Source organism: Pseudoliparis swirei, chromosome 18 (genome assembly GCF_029220125.1).
Source record: "Pseudoliparis swirei isolate HS2019 ecotype Mariana Trench chromosome 18, NWPU_hadal_v1, whole genome shotgun sequence".
NCBI classification, from domain to species: Eukaryota; Metazoa; Chordata; class Actinopteri; order Perciformes; family Liparidae; genus Pseudoliparis; species Pseudoliparis swirei.
The window spans coordinates 18,244,289-18,259,034 of NC_079405.1; the positions used below are offsets into that span (position 1 = coordinate 18,244,289).

Consider the following 14,746-nt stretch of genomic DNA (forward strand, 5'->3'; position numbering starts at 1 on the left):
TGCCACCACAGAGTCCAAGAAGGTCTTCAGGAGTGCTCCCTGCACTCCAAAGGACCTCAGTCTCCTCAGCAGAAAGAGTCTGCTCTGTCCCTTTTGATATAGTGCATGTGCGTGGTCAGCCCAGTCCAGTTTGTTGTTCAGGTGAACACCCAGGCACTTATACGATTTTACAATCTCAATGTCCAGTCCCTGGATGTTCTGCTGGCACCTTTCCAAAAAGTCCTGGTTTAGTTCTCTGTCATCATCGAGGCCAACGATAGCAGAGTCGTCAGAACTTTTGCAGGTAGACGTTGTCAGAGTTGTGCATGAAGTCTGAGGTGTAGATGGTGAAGAGGAATGGAGCCAGAACGGTTCATTGTGGAGCCCTGTGCTGCAGGAGACCCGGTCTGACTCACATCCCTGTATCCTCACATACTGTGGACGGTTGGTGACGTAGTCCAGGATCCATGCAGTGAGGTGGTCGTCCACCCCGGTCTGCTCCAGCTTGTCCCTCAGAAGCAAAGGCTGGATGGTGTTGAAGGCACTGGAGAAGTCGAAGAACATGACTCTCACAGTGCTTCCAGCCTTTTCCGTGAGAGAGGCATCGCTGCAGCAGGAAGATGACGGCGTCATCCACCCCGATGCCAGGTTGGTAGGCAAACTGAAGTGGGTCCAGCGATGAGCTCACCAGGGGGCGAAGCTGGACAAGGACCAACCTCTCCAGGGTCTTCATCAGGTGGGATGTTAATGCCACCGGCCTGAAGCTGTTGAGGTCCTTGGGTCCTTGTATAGCCCATTATCACAGCCCTTACAAACAACTTAGATTGGAAGCAGGAAGTCACCATATACAGTGAGAAAAAAACCTGTAGTCTTTGACAATGATCATAATGTAGTCATGTAAATGTATTCTAAGGTTACGTTGTATAACATTCCTCATATCCTTCACATTAACCTTTAGTGCCTGTGTGTATTTAACAGTGTCTAGATACGCCTTAATTCAACAGACAGCTGCATCAGTTCAGTGTGCACAAAAGCTGACTGTTCTGAACCAAACTACATTATGGTGCTCCTCTGTTTCTTCTTTTTGAATCAACACTTAGTCTATAAAATCACTGAATCAAACCAACATGACACACACACTCACAAAAACAGTCAAATACAGTGCACTAAAAATACCAGATGTACTATTAAAAGACAAAAAGTACAGTGTTCTTTTGTTTTTTAGCACAGCTTTTATGTATTATGCAATAGGCTTGTAAACCTAAAACATTTGTCAGCATAAAAACAATTTATGTAAATCATACAGTAACTCAAGAATTTTAATTCATTCACCCAATGTTCATCGTACTTATGTTTATAAATACCCAGACTGTATTTACTACTCTGTGAAACAAGAGGATCCTCTCACAGAATTAAACATACAGAATTTTGTCACAAAGACAAAACAATGCACACAACTGCAATAAAGTATAACTGTGGGATATGCTAGTCAGAGAAGTGATGAACATATTGTTGTGCTTCTAGTACAGCTAATGAATTGATTTCCAATTCACATCATACATTATACATAATGTTCACATTACAAAACAATGGAAGGCATGTGCAACACGTGTGAGTGCCGGAGGGGCACAAATCAGGGCAACACAAGGGAGTTTGGCAGTATGAGACTTTTATCTCTCTTATTGATCGCAGCCGGTCGAGTCTTTGCTTCGTGGCCGTCTGCTCCCCGCTCTCCCTCTTGTTCACCAGCTAGTCCTGCTCTTATATGCGAGACAAACAAAACCCCAATTGAATACAGCTGAGGCCCTTACCCATCCCGTCACCGTTCCTTGAGCCACACCCCCGCTCCACCCACTCAGCAGCTGTGCTTAAACACTCCCTGCTGCCACAGCATGCTTTGTAGGAAGAGAGATTAAAAACACTGATTAAAAAGATCATTGATCCTCAGAGCAACATATAAAGAGGATCAGGGTCAGATTATTTTCAATCCGTAAAAAAATCCATCATATATGGCTTTTACAGTTATTGTATTAAGTTTATGCAAGCTGTATTTTGGGATGAAAGGCTCATTTACCTATATTTAACGTTATTCTTAAAGAAGCTAAAGATATAGTGAAGTAATGGATGAATTATCATCCCTCCAATGCACATTATTAACTCTGCTTTCTCTACAGAGTCCTTGTGACTTCAGGTCTCATAGGGTTCACCGGACCTGGCTGGGTCTGATGCCATGGCCCTTCTAATGCCCGGCCCACTCTTCGGCCCACTCCTCCTCTCTACCTCCATCTGCCTGATGGATCATGGAGGTCTGGATCGTGGTCCATGACTACTACCAACTATTCATACACTCTGTCATACTCATTGAATGTGTTGTTACTGATTCCTTCTGTACACATGACTATTGCACCTGTCCATCCGGTGAGAGGGATCCTCCTCTGTTGCTCTCCTGAAGGTTTCTTATTTTATATATATATATATATATTATTAGATAGCTTTGTTTGTGAGCAGAGTGCCACGTTTCATAAGCAAAGTTTAAAACAAAATGTTTAATCTTTATTTGAAAGGGACCATGTACAACACATGTCACCATTTGATGCACTGTACCAGATTGTAGCTACAGATCAAGTGCATCTGTAGTCCCTTGACAGAACATAACAAACATTTAAAAAATCGCAAACAGTACAAGGTAAGACACAATTCAACATTATATGTGGTAAGAAGAACACACAATACACACAATGCAAAGCCACAGTACAACACATTAAAAGTAAGTAATAAAAATCATTAAAAGTAAGTAATACAAACTCTAATAATGTTGCTCAATGAGTACAGCGCTGACCAGCTTTCAACTGATTTTTAAAATGATTTATAAAAGTGCTGATAGAGCTGCAGCTCTTCACCACGTCATGCAGGGTGTTCCACTGACCAAATGTAGTGCGGCGACATGGAATGGTACAGTCGCGTATGGAGGTTAGACCTCAATGCTGGAAGTCAGGCGCAAGCAGAGGGTTGACTCGGTTGGGATGTCCTGGCGACTGATCTCATTCCCATCCAGTCGCAGTGTCCGGAGCTGGGAGTAGTTGGTCACATCCACAACGCTGCAGAAGCTACCCAGAGTGAACTCTAAAGGGGCAGATGGGGAGGTGGTCAATAATGTATTTGTGTCTTCCCAAAGTAATCTAAATAGCCAACATCTCAGCAACTACATAATATATATTAATGGAAATGAAACTACCGCTACAAGTGGTCAGAATTATTTTCACCATAATATTAATTATATTCATGACACAAAGACAAATTTGTATTTAAAGTTTCTTTTAAAAAAAAATCTTCATTTATGTTTTGTCAATCTCCATCAGGACTGTATGTGGGTAGTTCGATCAGATTTGATCGACAGTGGTATGAAACACCAAAACAACTTCAAAACTGTCTATATTTATATTTGTATATTTTAACTGTTGCTAAACCCTAAATGGTGTTTTCTTTAAACATATTTCAGAAACTAAGGCTAGCCCCGAACTTAGCCAATCATCCGAGCCCTAAGTTCTTAAGCACGTCGAACCCGTTCACTCCTTCTTCAAGTTAGCTCTGACATCCCTCCCTCCCAACCCTGTTATTGTCTTCCCATTTCTCTTCCTCTCTCTCCTATAGGACTACAGAAACAAAGGGGCTCTCTGCACCGCCAGAGCTTCAGGAGAGACAGCCCCCACCCACGAGTCTCCACCCCCGCTGTTCTCTCTAACCACCGGATGCCAGCAGTCTACGATCGCACTCCTCCAACCCTCTCTTCACGACCCCCTCTACCCTTCTCGTTCCAGCCGATAATCATCCCTCGATCCCTTCATTGATTTCTCGCAATAAACCAACTGTAAACTCAAATCGCTATTGCCGTGATCTTTGTTAGTGAATTGGTGCACAGAAGCATTGTTTAACAGCGCCCCATCCACAAACCAGTGTGAGGGGCACATAGCAAAACTGTTTTATGCAGAACTCAATTGTTCAAAGAAAGAAGCTGATTGATAGTGTTCAGGCCCTTTCAAAACCTTCATGAATTGCTTTTACAATTGTTGTGTGTATGCTTATACAAATGCTTAAAAAACATTTGTATTTTATGTTACCTTTGATCTGGTTAGCTTGCAGATAGAGATGCTGTAGTGTGGTGCTCACTAAAGGGATTCTCTCCAGTTTATTGAAGCTCAGATCCAGCTCTACCAGCCCAGTCACATTGAAGGTGTTGGCAGGGATACCCTTGTCTGTTAGCTGATTGTGAGCGATCCTGACGTACTGCAGCCGAGTGAACTGGCCCAGGAAACCCTCTGGTAGAGAATCAATGGAGTTAAACTCCAGGTAAAGCTGGTGCAGATGTTCGGGGAGTGCCTCTGGGACCTGGGATCAGTTTAAAGAAAATGTTGTGATAGGATTGCAGATTCACTTCATGAGACATTTGCAAACACACAGATAGATACAATTACCTTTGTCAACTTGTTACCACTGATCTCCAGCAATGTGAGGGATTTGAGTGTGTTCAGTGACTTGCCCATGTCTGTGACAGCGTTGTCATGGAGATACAGAATAGTGAGGTTATCCATTCCCTCTAGGTCTGCAGGTGTTACCTAGGCAACAGTAGATATCATTCTGAACTTTAATGTCTGTGATTTATGGCCAAAGCATTCAAAGAGAACAGAGATGAATGAATATCAAAACTATGCAAAACATTACCTTTTCAATCTTGTTGTGGTTGATTCTCAGGTCTTGCAGGGTACGAGGGAGGTTTGAAGGAAAGGCAGTCAAATTGTTGTGTTGCAGATACAAACGTTTTAGTCCATTCAACTGTTGAAATGCCTGCAAAATGATTTAGAGAATGAACAACTCCCGATAGCATCCACATAGTAGCAGCTAATCAGCATCAAAAGGTCTGACTAAAATCACATGTAACTATCCCTTTTTGCAGTCAAGAACAGTGGAAGTGTTAATTAATTGTTCATACTTCTGTTTTTTTCATATTCTTTTAAAGACAATTTTTGTGGAAATATCCAAATCAGTGTTTGATTACTCGACCAGCCAGCTGCTGCAATAAGTAGTTCACACACAATGGTCACTACTTTTTTAGTTCCATTGTGGAATTATGAAGGCACTCAAGGTTTAACACCCTCTCTCAAAAAAAGTTGCCATGTAGGCTGGAACCAGGCATCAGGTTTTGGTTGCCGAAACTGAAATTATAGTTGCCATTTTTAGACACCATACATTTTGAGTAATCAAGATGCTGTGCAGTTACACCTCAACTTCTTGATGATAATCTTGTGAATGGCAGTGTTCATCAATGGGTGTGCCATCGCTCTGCAGCCTTCACCTGATCATGTGATACTCGTTTCTTCGAGCTCCAGTGTTTGTCTAGCCCTGTGGTTCTGTGGGATGTGCTATGTTGAACGAGTGAATTTGATGTGTCTTTTATCAAGGTGTCTTACACTCTTTGCTGTAGGATTTTCCATCCAGCTCATATTATCCCAAGACTTCAGACATTTCCTTTTAGTTTTTAGTTTGGGTTCATCTTTGTCAGTTTAATCCTTTTTCACATTTGTTTGAAATGTTGACAGATTTGTCAAACTATGTCAAACACCAGCCAAAAATGTGCTTCCCCATTGTCTCTCAAACAGATGTCTGTGAGTAAATTCTCCAACGCATGTGCAGCGTTGTCACGTCCAGCATTATCTTGTTTTAGTTCTGACTGTAACAACAATATTTAAAATATCATTAATGCAACAAAAAGTAAAATTTTGCACAGCCAGCCTGCGTACAACAGGACGAGAACTAAAGGTATTACAATGGATTAATACAAAGGTCTCATGAAACCAACACATACATGTCTCCTGTTTGGTCTCTTGTGTTTAAAAATGTTTTTTTAAGCATTGTAATTTACTCAACAATGTTGACATATATATATTTTTTATTAATTTCAGTTGGATTTTAAACTAAGATCCACCTCTCCAAATGCAAAAAAAGCCCACCCTATGTTACATAACACATGTAGCAATATAATCATTACTTCTTTAAAACATGAAACATAATTAGCCACCTGCCAGCCCTTTAGACCAGTATTCTGGTGTCATGCTCTGAGCGTGTGTGGCTGGATCTAACTAAGACCAGATGTACTGTAAGTTTACCTTCTTGCCAATGGCGTCAGATGTCAGTTGATTGTAGTGCATCATGAGCCACACCAGATTGGTTGCATTTACTAGAGCTGAGTCAGACACAGCTGTGATGGCATTGTTTTGGAGGTACAAGTATTTCATGCGGGAGGGGATGGTTGGCATGGCTGTTAGGCCCCGCCCATCACAGTACATGGCGACTGGGAAGGAGGGCGGGCAGTCACACTCATCTGGACATTCCCCTCCCGTTGTGTCTGCCTGCAGGTAGCCAAATCTTAGGCTCCGCGAGCCGTACAGCCAGGCGAATGGGTCCCGTTCTTGGGAGCAAGAGAGTGGCAGCAGGCCAGACAAGAGGAATACAACCACCACACGCATGGTCACAGTCACACAAATGTTCACTGTAATCTAATGGAGACAAAGACAAATACAAAGCAGCACAAAATAGAAATGAATTAATTCACACTTTGTTAATTGACTGTTCATTTTGAAACATATACAGTAAACTGACTGTTTTCTTGTGCAGACTCTTTGTATCCATATAATATGTGGGCTAGAGGGACTGGATTTGCATGATAGATGAATGAAATGTTAATTTAGACATTAAAAAGTCATGAAAAATAACTTTTGAAAATCAGAACTTTAAAGAAAAAGATGAAGATTACAAGCCAAAACTTAGTGACTTGTATTAGAAGTGTAACTGGCTGCAGAGAGGTACATTCTTGTGGGTCTTAATCCACAGGGATTCCAGAGAGGAAGCATGAAAAAATGAAAAAAACTATCCATGAATGCCAGCTTTGTTCACTGCTGACCCAAATTTGTAAGTAAATATCCTTCTGATTTCCGGAAGAAAAACAACTCAAGCTAAAATATGACTCGATCATCACATATCTATTCATCTCTTATAAGGTAGATAAATACCACAGAGCCAGACAGACAGGCACATGTTCACACACATGCATGTAGGCATACAGACACACACACCTACCTGGTCACAGAGGATCGCCCTCCTTGTCCCCTCTCTCTCTCTGAGTGTGCTCCGGACTGAAAGGGACTGACAAACACTTTGTAAAAAAATGTACCTCCCCTCCCTGCTTTCCTTAATGTTCTCCCCTCTCCACCCCCCTCTCTGTTGCTTTACTGGTTCTTTCCACCCGCCTGCACCCCATTTTGTTTGCTCAGTCATGGCCCAGCACATCCCACACCCCACTAGAATACCTTTTTTTCACAAATGTGAGCACATTCAGTCCCTTTCAGCTGAACCCCACTATTTCTTCAAGATTGTGCACCTTTGCAACCCCGTCCATTGTTGTTACCTCACCTGAGTGTGTGTGCATGTGTAATTTGGTTTATATGAGAGCAGTGTGATGAATTGTTACTGTGCATTATGCTGTTTTGGGAAATAAGAGTCAATCTATTCCCATGTCTGTTAAGGGTCATGTCGTGGTTAATATTACATTTGTAATATACTAATACTATACTTATAATTAACGAGTAAAATCACAACAATACTATGCAAAGACAACAGTTTTTAGCTTTCATACAATAATTAGATAAACTGAAGATGATAAAATAATATATCCAAACCCTTTTCAGCCTACTTTCCGAACATCCCTATGCCAGCGATACAGTTTTGTCGCAGGAGTGGATCACACTCTCTCCATTCCTCTTCAACAACAGCACATCTTGTAAAGGGTTAAATGAAAACATGTGTGAAAGTCTGTATAGTGTTAATGTGAGCTTCTTCCTGCCTTGCATCTTTTCTCTGAGGCCATCCCTTATTCCTCTCGCCATCTCTGTATCTTGTTGAACACCTTTAGGAAAAGGTAGTGTGATTAAATAATAGAAAGCTCAACATCTTTGCACAGGAGAGAGATATGTCTGTTTTGAGATAAAATGTCAGTTTTCAACACATGGGGTATCTTGAGAGAAAAATGACCTTCTGATGGTTAAACAAAAGCAGTAGGCTACTGCATTTTTCTTTTTCTTTTGCTGTAATATTTTATGTGGAGTAAAACTCAATGTCTAGTGTTTCCTTTAGATATCCACATATTATTTGTTATCCTCTGTAGTGCAATAAACAAGAAAGTCCTGTAGCTGTGAAGTTGGCTCGTCAACATGTGTAAACAAACTGGTTGAGTTTAGTAAAGCACAAGGAAGAGCTGTGGCCCCATGTCTGACCTACACATACAGGGGGAGAAATAATTGTTTGCTGCTTTAATAATTATAGCACCTTCAGTGAAACCTGAAATGTTGGGATTTATTCTTATTTACATCAAATTATTTAACAGTGGTATGAATCAAACCGTGGCTAAAGAATCGTGGGCTGAACTGAACCGTGGGTTGTTGAACACCTATTTTCCAAAATGTTGAAATACTCCTTTCATCCTGTTATGCCTGCATCATGTTGGGGCTTGCTCAAAGAGCAGTCCTGTCACTCAACTACAGTACAAAAAAGCTAGTGGTCTCGGTATTAAAAAAAGACTTTGAAGATCAAAAAAAGGCAAGAAAGGATATTTATTTTCATTGTGATTTTATATAGGGAATGGACGCAACACAGCCTTATTTTTCACCTGTGTTCTGAACCGGATGAACTCCAAACCTCTACCGGACATAGTTATGCGCCTTTATGAGGTTAATACCTCTTGCAACATAATATTGAAGGTAAATAGATAAAGTAGAATGTGTCTGACAGAAAGACAAACATCAAATCACATTTAAAAACACAAAAAATAACAACCAGAGCGAGAAACACAAAGTTGATAATTTATTATTTAGTGTGAGATAAATTGATTCTCTGCTGACCAGGACTTCAAAGGCCCAGGTGGACTCTGCATAGTCCCAACACTAACCTAGCCCCCACCTGTCGGTGCGTCCACCCCATCTCCTGTCTGGGTCATGCGTAGAAGATCAGAGGAACAAGCCCTTTCCACTAAGGCTGTGAACTCTTCATGGGAATGTCACAGGAATTTCATTCTGAAGGTTGCTTCTCTTGTCACTCCCCTGCAACAACAAAAAAGAAGCTATACGAAGTATTTAAAACTATATTAATTTCCCCATCCTAGCCTTTATTTTTTTTAGACAGTTGTTTTGGATTAAATGGACCAAATGGTCTCATATGTATGGCAGTCAATGTCCTTTCATCTTCTCCAGATTCATATGGGATTGATCAATTGGAACGATGTAATGTTGGAAATATTTGTTGTGTTTTTGGAAGAAGACAACAAAATGTAGCATACAAACCTCAAACTAAAGATTTTCAATTGAATCATATATGTACAACTTTCTAAATCATTACTACCAGCTCATAGATTGTCCATCTCTTAGTCTGTCTCTCCCCCCCTCTCTCTCTCTCTCTCTTTCTCTCAAACACACACACAGACAATGTGTTGTTTGTCACAGGATATTGTTCACACACAATAATTTCTAAGACACAAACTATAATGGTAATCTTAGTAATTACATTCCTAATTCCGACCATCGCTTACACTTACCGTAACCCAAAACTAACTAGAAACCCTCCACACACCCACCCACGTGCACACACACACACACCCACACACACAGATACATACATTCATACAAAAACACAACATTACATGAACAGCTTCCTAACCTTACACAAATAACACATGTCATAAGATGCACTGATAAAAATGTACATTAATTAAACAAATGAATTCTGTAAAAAAAAGATTCAGTTCAAGCAGTCCCTGCACAATGTGTCTCCTGAACGTAACTTGAACCATGGTACCCCAGGGCACAGGGGCAACATAAACCATGGGATAGAAAGCAGATGGCCATGCACACACACGTAAATCATGCACAGATGTTCATGATTACACCATGCCAATCTTCTCATCTTTTTCTCATATAGATGAAAGCAGTGGATTGTTATTTCATGTATGGTAACTATTTTAATTATGGGTCTTATAAAAATTCTAGAGTTACATCTGCTATGTAACACGAAAAAAAGAGATCTTGAAATGACATTGAAGATTCATATAACGTCAGGGACCATTTGCTCAATAGCAGTTAAATTCAGTGTCAGTGTGAATTTTGCCATTATAACTTAGAGCTTTACTTCATGTGTGAACCAAAATTACTTTAAATACTGACAGGAACGTTTTGGTTTAAGTAGAATGAGAGTTGAGCCTTATTTCTTCCTCTTCAGTCTTTTCTTTGCATTAATACATTCCAAGAATATATCATGTATTGGCATCAATGTATTATTGTAAAATAATTGCACAAAAACAACGATTGCAAATGCGTATTGCCCAATTTGAAAACACATTTGCAAAAACGTTTTCCTTAATTTAACCCAACCTGTTGCGAGCGTGTGTGTGCTGTTGATTACAAAGACAATAGTGTCCTCTACTGGTAAAGACAAGAACTGTTGAGGGGCAAATGTCGGCAGCAGATGGTGAGTGAAATTATGAGGAGATGAACAGCAATTGAGGTGGAAGTGGAAACTAATCTGTCCTTCTGTACACATTACATCTATTGCACCTGTCCATCCTGGAGAGGGATCCTCCTCTGTTGCTCTCCTGAAGGTTTCATCCCCTTTTTCCTCGTGAAGGGTTATTTGGGAGTTTTTCCTGATCCGATGTGAGGTTTTGGGGCAGGGATGTCTATGTGTACAGATTGTAAAGCACTCCGAGACAAATTTGTAATTTGTGAAATTGGGCTATACAAATAAACTGAATTGAATTGAATTAATTCAGGCTCAAAACAACAACAAGTTGACAACAATGAATAATACCATCTCACCCAAGTCCAGATCTCTTCAAACAAAACAAAACAAAAAAATCACAAAAATAAACATGGCAAAAAATGTATGACAACATGTATGAAAAGTGCTCTAAGTAATTTAATAATATAATAGATATTTGTATATTACCAATGGATAATTAGCAACACCTCCACAGTTCTTCTCAGCTCTAACAAGCGTTTTAGGATCAAAGCTGGTTTTACAGCTGTTTGATTGTGTTTACGTCAGAGTTGTATTTACAGCTTTCCGCGAGTGTCAAAAAGAACTTGTTTAAAGTACTCTGAATAGGTGAAAATCGGACTCCATCTGGTGATGAGGATCATGTGATATGAATGACTCAAGAACAGCTAATACATGGACCTCAACCTGAGATTGTTTTGTCAAGGTTGAGGTTAAACTTAAATAAGGAGTATGAGTTTCCTTGATAATGAACAAAAGTCATGCTAATATTCTATGTTACTCTCCGTAACTTGTGAAAAATATTTTACCTTCATCTGCCTGATGATTTGTGGAGGTCTGGATCGTGGTCCATGCCTACTACCAACGCTTCATACTCTGTCATATTCATTGAATGTGTTGTAACTCTGTAATGATTCCTTCTGGTCACATGACATCTATTGCTTCTGTCCATCCTGGAGAGGGATCCTCCTCTGTTGCCCTCCTGAAGGTTTCTTCCCTTTTTTCCCTGTAAAAGGGTTTTTTGGGAGTTTTTCTTGATCCGATGTGAGGTTTTGGGGCAGGGATGTCTATGTGTACAGATTGTAAAGCACTCCGAGACAAATTTGTAATTTGTGATAAAAGGCTACACAAAATAAATTTAATTGAATTCTGATTTAGTTGGCACACGGCACAGTTGCCCTTTTAAAATGATTGTTGGTGTTTCACGTGTTAGCTCTTTCTCAAAATGTGGGAGGACAAATCAAAGCTTGCTGTTACGGCCTCTTGGTAAACTAGGATGCACAGGCCGCAACATACAAAAAAGGGATACAGCTAAGGGGGAAACAAGGAGGCAAATAATAAAGTTAAATACTTGCGCAAAATAAGGAAGATTTATTTCACAGTTAAGGTTTAACGAAGGGCAGAATAACACAGAAGCAAAAGGAAAAGGAAAAATAGGCGTCAGGGTCTTCAAGGCCAACACAACAAACAAAACCACGATGCCAACTAGAAATCAAAAGATACCACTGACCGACCATCGAAGAAAGGAAAAACAATACTAAGCTCCCTGTCTGACCACAAAACAGGAGAAAACTGACACAACAAAAATGGCAGAGAACCCCTACAAGCTTGACCCAAAAATACAAATGGTGGCCATCACTTCGGCACCATACCACGGAATGGTCACAGCTCAGAGGTGGAGCGAGAGAGACACACTAGTCTGCGTGATTATATGTTCCAGGCCCACTGATTAGGTGATCCCTCTCAGGTGGTATTGCTCCAGGCGTACCAGACCTGAGAGAGATAGCTCCACCCTCTTCCTGAAACAGGGCCGTCTCAGTCACGGGACGTAACACTTGCACTTACACTATGCAGTGCAGGTCATGATACATCATTATAGAGTATTTGTGGTTTTCAGGGATCAGCTTTAGGCGTGCCCTTACAATTTCCGACAAACGATTTAAAGGTTGGCAGGTTCAGCATATCCTCAAACAGGAAACAACTGAAAGGCAATGTCTGCTTTGGGAAATGGAATCAACGTCAGAAGATGATGACTCATTAACAATAAATAATAATTATACAAACAGATTGAGTCATCTTTGTTTTGTTGTATTACTTTGCTCAACAATTACACCATACATGACGCCATATTATTGTTGGTGTGTTGTAAAACATTCGGTGTAAGCTGTCGCTGGATGACGATATTCTTGTTCCTACGGTTCAAAGTCAGCCTTGCTACTGTACTCTTTTGTACAGGTTTAGTTTAATGTTGGTTCCATTCGCAATAACGGATGATAATAATGAGTGACATGGAAGCATTCATGTTAAATAAATGCTTGACGAAAACACGTTTGAATGCTATTATTTCTGATTATTATTCATATTGAATTATTTGTCTATTCAATTCCTCCTTTCCTCTGTCTTAGATTTGGACATTACAATCTCTTGAATTCGAGTTATATACTGATATTTGGTGCATTGTGTTTGCAATAATTATTTCAATTATTGAACCATCTCACATTCACTTAATAATCTCAAGGTTTAACAAAAGGTGCAACATTAATAATTAATAGCATCAATATAGCGGCAATAAAAACAATTTGTAATGTAAAGATATAGTCTCTAGACTAAACTAGCGTTATCTGTAATCTGTTGTGTCTCAGTGAAGTCATTTAGTTCTCATCTGTGTGTTATTTAGTTTAATATTGTTTATGCAAATATTTCCTTTATAAAATCTGTATTACGTAAATGGGAAAAGTCCCTCTCCCTCTGTATGTGTTGTTATCCTTCACGGTGCTTTGTTCAAGTAACGTGTGCTTTTGATGCACATGACTAAGTGTGTGTGTAGCCCACTGGTGAGCTAATCACCACCGCTTTGCACTGCACTCATACGACAGTGACAGCTGATAACGTCATCCTTACCCACAGCATTGCTGCTGAAGCATAAACTATCCTTTCCCCCTCATGTAAACACTATAGTCTCTCAGCACTGTTAGCGCTGATAGAGCTGTTAGCTGCGAGCCATCGAGTTAGTCGGTGTCATGTTGAGAGCCACATGGAGACAATCATAGCTCTGAATTTTATGAGTAGATATATAGATTTTGTATTTGTAAACTCACAAGCCCTCGGCTGAGCGCTGCTGTGTTGGAGTTTTCCCCGGAGAACGAGAGGGTCGCCTCCCTATGCCTAAAGGTTGCGGGGAGTAAAGCTCTGACTGTGGTTTGTGCTTATGCACCAGCCTTCGTGTAAGTTCGTGAAGTCGGTGGGAGGGGTCCTGGAAAGGGCACCGCCTGCCGACACCATAGTTCTCCTGGGAGACTTCAATGCTCACATTGGCACTGACAGAGAAACCTGGCGGGGATGATTGGGAGGAACGTCTTGCCCGATCTGAACCCGAGCGGTGTTTTGTTATTGGACTTCTGTATTTGCCACAGTTTGTCCATAACGAACACCATGTTTGAACATAAGGTGGCTCATAAGTGTACCTGGTACCAGAACACATTAGGCCAGGACATGCTGGAGGGATTATATCTCCTCGGAACTTGCCTGGGAACGCCTCGGGATCCTCCAGAATGAGCTGGAAAATGTTGCGGGTGAGAGGGAAGTCTGGGTCAGCCTGCTGGGTCTGCTGCCCCCACGACCCGACCGGGGATTAAGCGGATGAGAATGGATGGATGAATGTTTTTTAGATGAGACCTTCCTTCTATTGGCCTTTCTAGGACTCTATTATGTCTTTCATGCTGGTTGCCCTCAGAGCTCTCCTGTCCAAACCTGTCTTTCTTGGTATAAATGTCAGTCTGATGATTGTTAGATTTTATCCTGAAGAAAGTGGTTTGCTGCAGCGTCATTCTTTGTTCGATGAAATCAGTGACTATCAGAGTTATTAGAGTGTCTTTTCCATTCTGTCTTTGATTCGGTCTGCCTGTAAATATCTCACGTGGGTTTTACATCAGTTCTTTTTTTGAGCCTGCTGTATCTATCTCCCAACTGTTGCTTGAGAGCCACTGAAGTTTGTGTCTGTCCCCCTTAACAATCTTCACCCCCTTAAATGTTCCTGCTTCTTCCTGAGCTTTCATTTGTCATCAGTAAAATATGTCTATATTCATCCACCCATCCGCTCAATTTCTGCACCCACCTATCCTGTGTGGATTTGGGAGGTTGGAGCCTATCCCAGAGCACATTGGGTACAAATTGT

General features: G+C 40.8%; 1 protein-coding gene across 1 annotated transcript; it reads right to left on the minus strand.

Annotated features, from left to right (window-relative positions):
• Positions 1–1,188: 1,188 nt before the first annotated feature.
• Positions 1,189–7,193, minus strand: fmoda (fibromodulin a). Its single transcript, XM_056438577.1, has 6 exons — positions 7,111–7,193; positions 6,141–6,530; positions 4,699–4,821; positions 4,452–4,592; positions 4,098–4,365; positions 1,189–3,102 (listed from the first exon to the last, which is right to left on the minus strand). Exons 2-6 carry the CDS (start codon positions 6,498–6,500, stop codon positions 2,951–2,953), a joined length of 1,044 nt encoding a protein of 347 aa, XP_056294552.1. The 5' UTR covers positions 6,501–6,530; positions 7,111–7,193; the 3' UTR covers positions 1,189–2,950.
• Positions 7,194–14,746: the final 7,553 nt, after the last annotated feature.

Excerpts from the sequence above, each read along its gene's own strand:
- fmoda (XM_056438577.1), bottom strand. The coding sequence starts at position 6,500 with ATGCGTGTGGTGGTTGTATTCCTCTTGTCTGGCCTGCTGCCACTCTCT. Across the intron at positions 4,593-4,698 it reads ACCACAACAAGATTGAAAAG|GTAACACCTGCAGACCTAGA; the intron begins GTAATGTTTTGC and ends ACTGTTGCCTAG. Across the intron at positions 4,366-4,451 it reads GTGGTAACAAGTTGACAAAG|GTCCCAGAGGCACTCCCCGA; the intron begins GTAATTGTATCT and ends AACTGATCCCAG.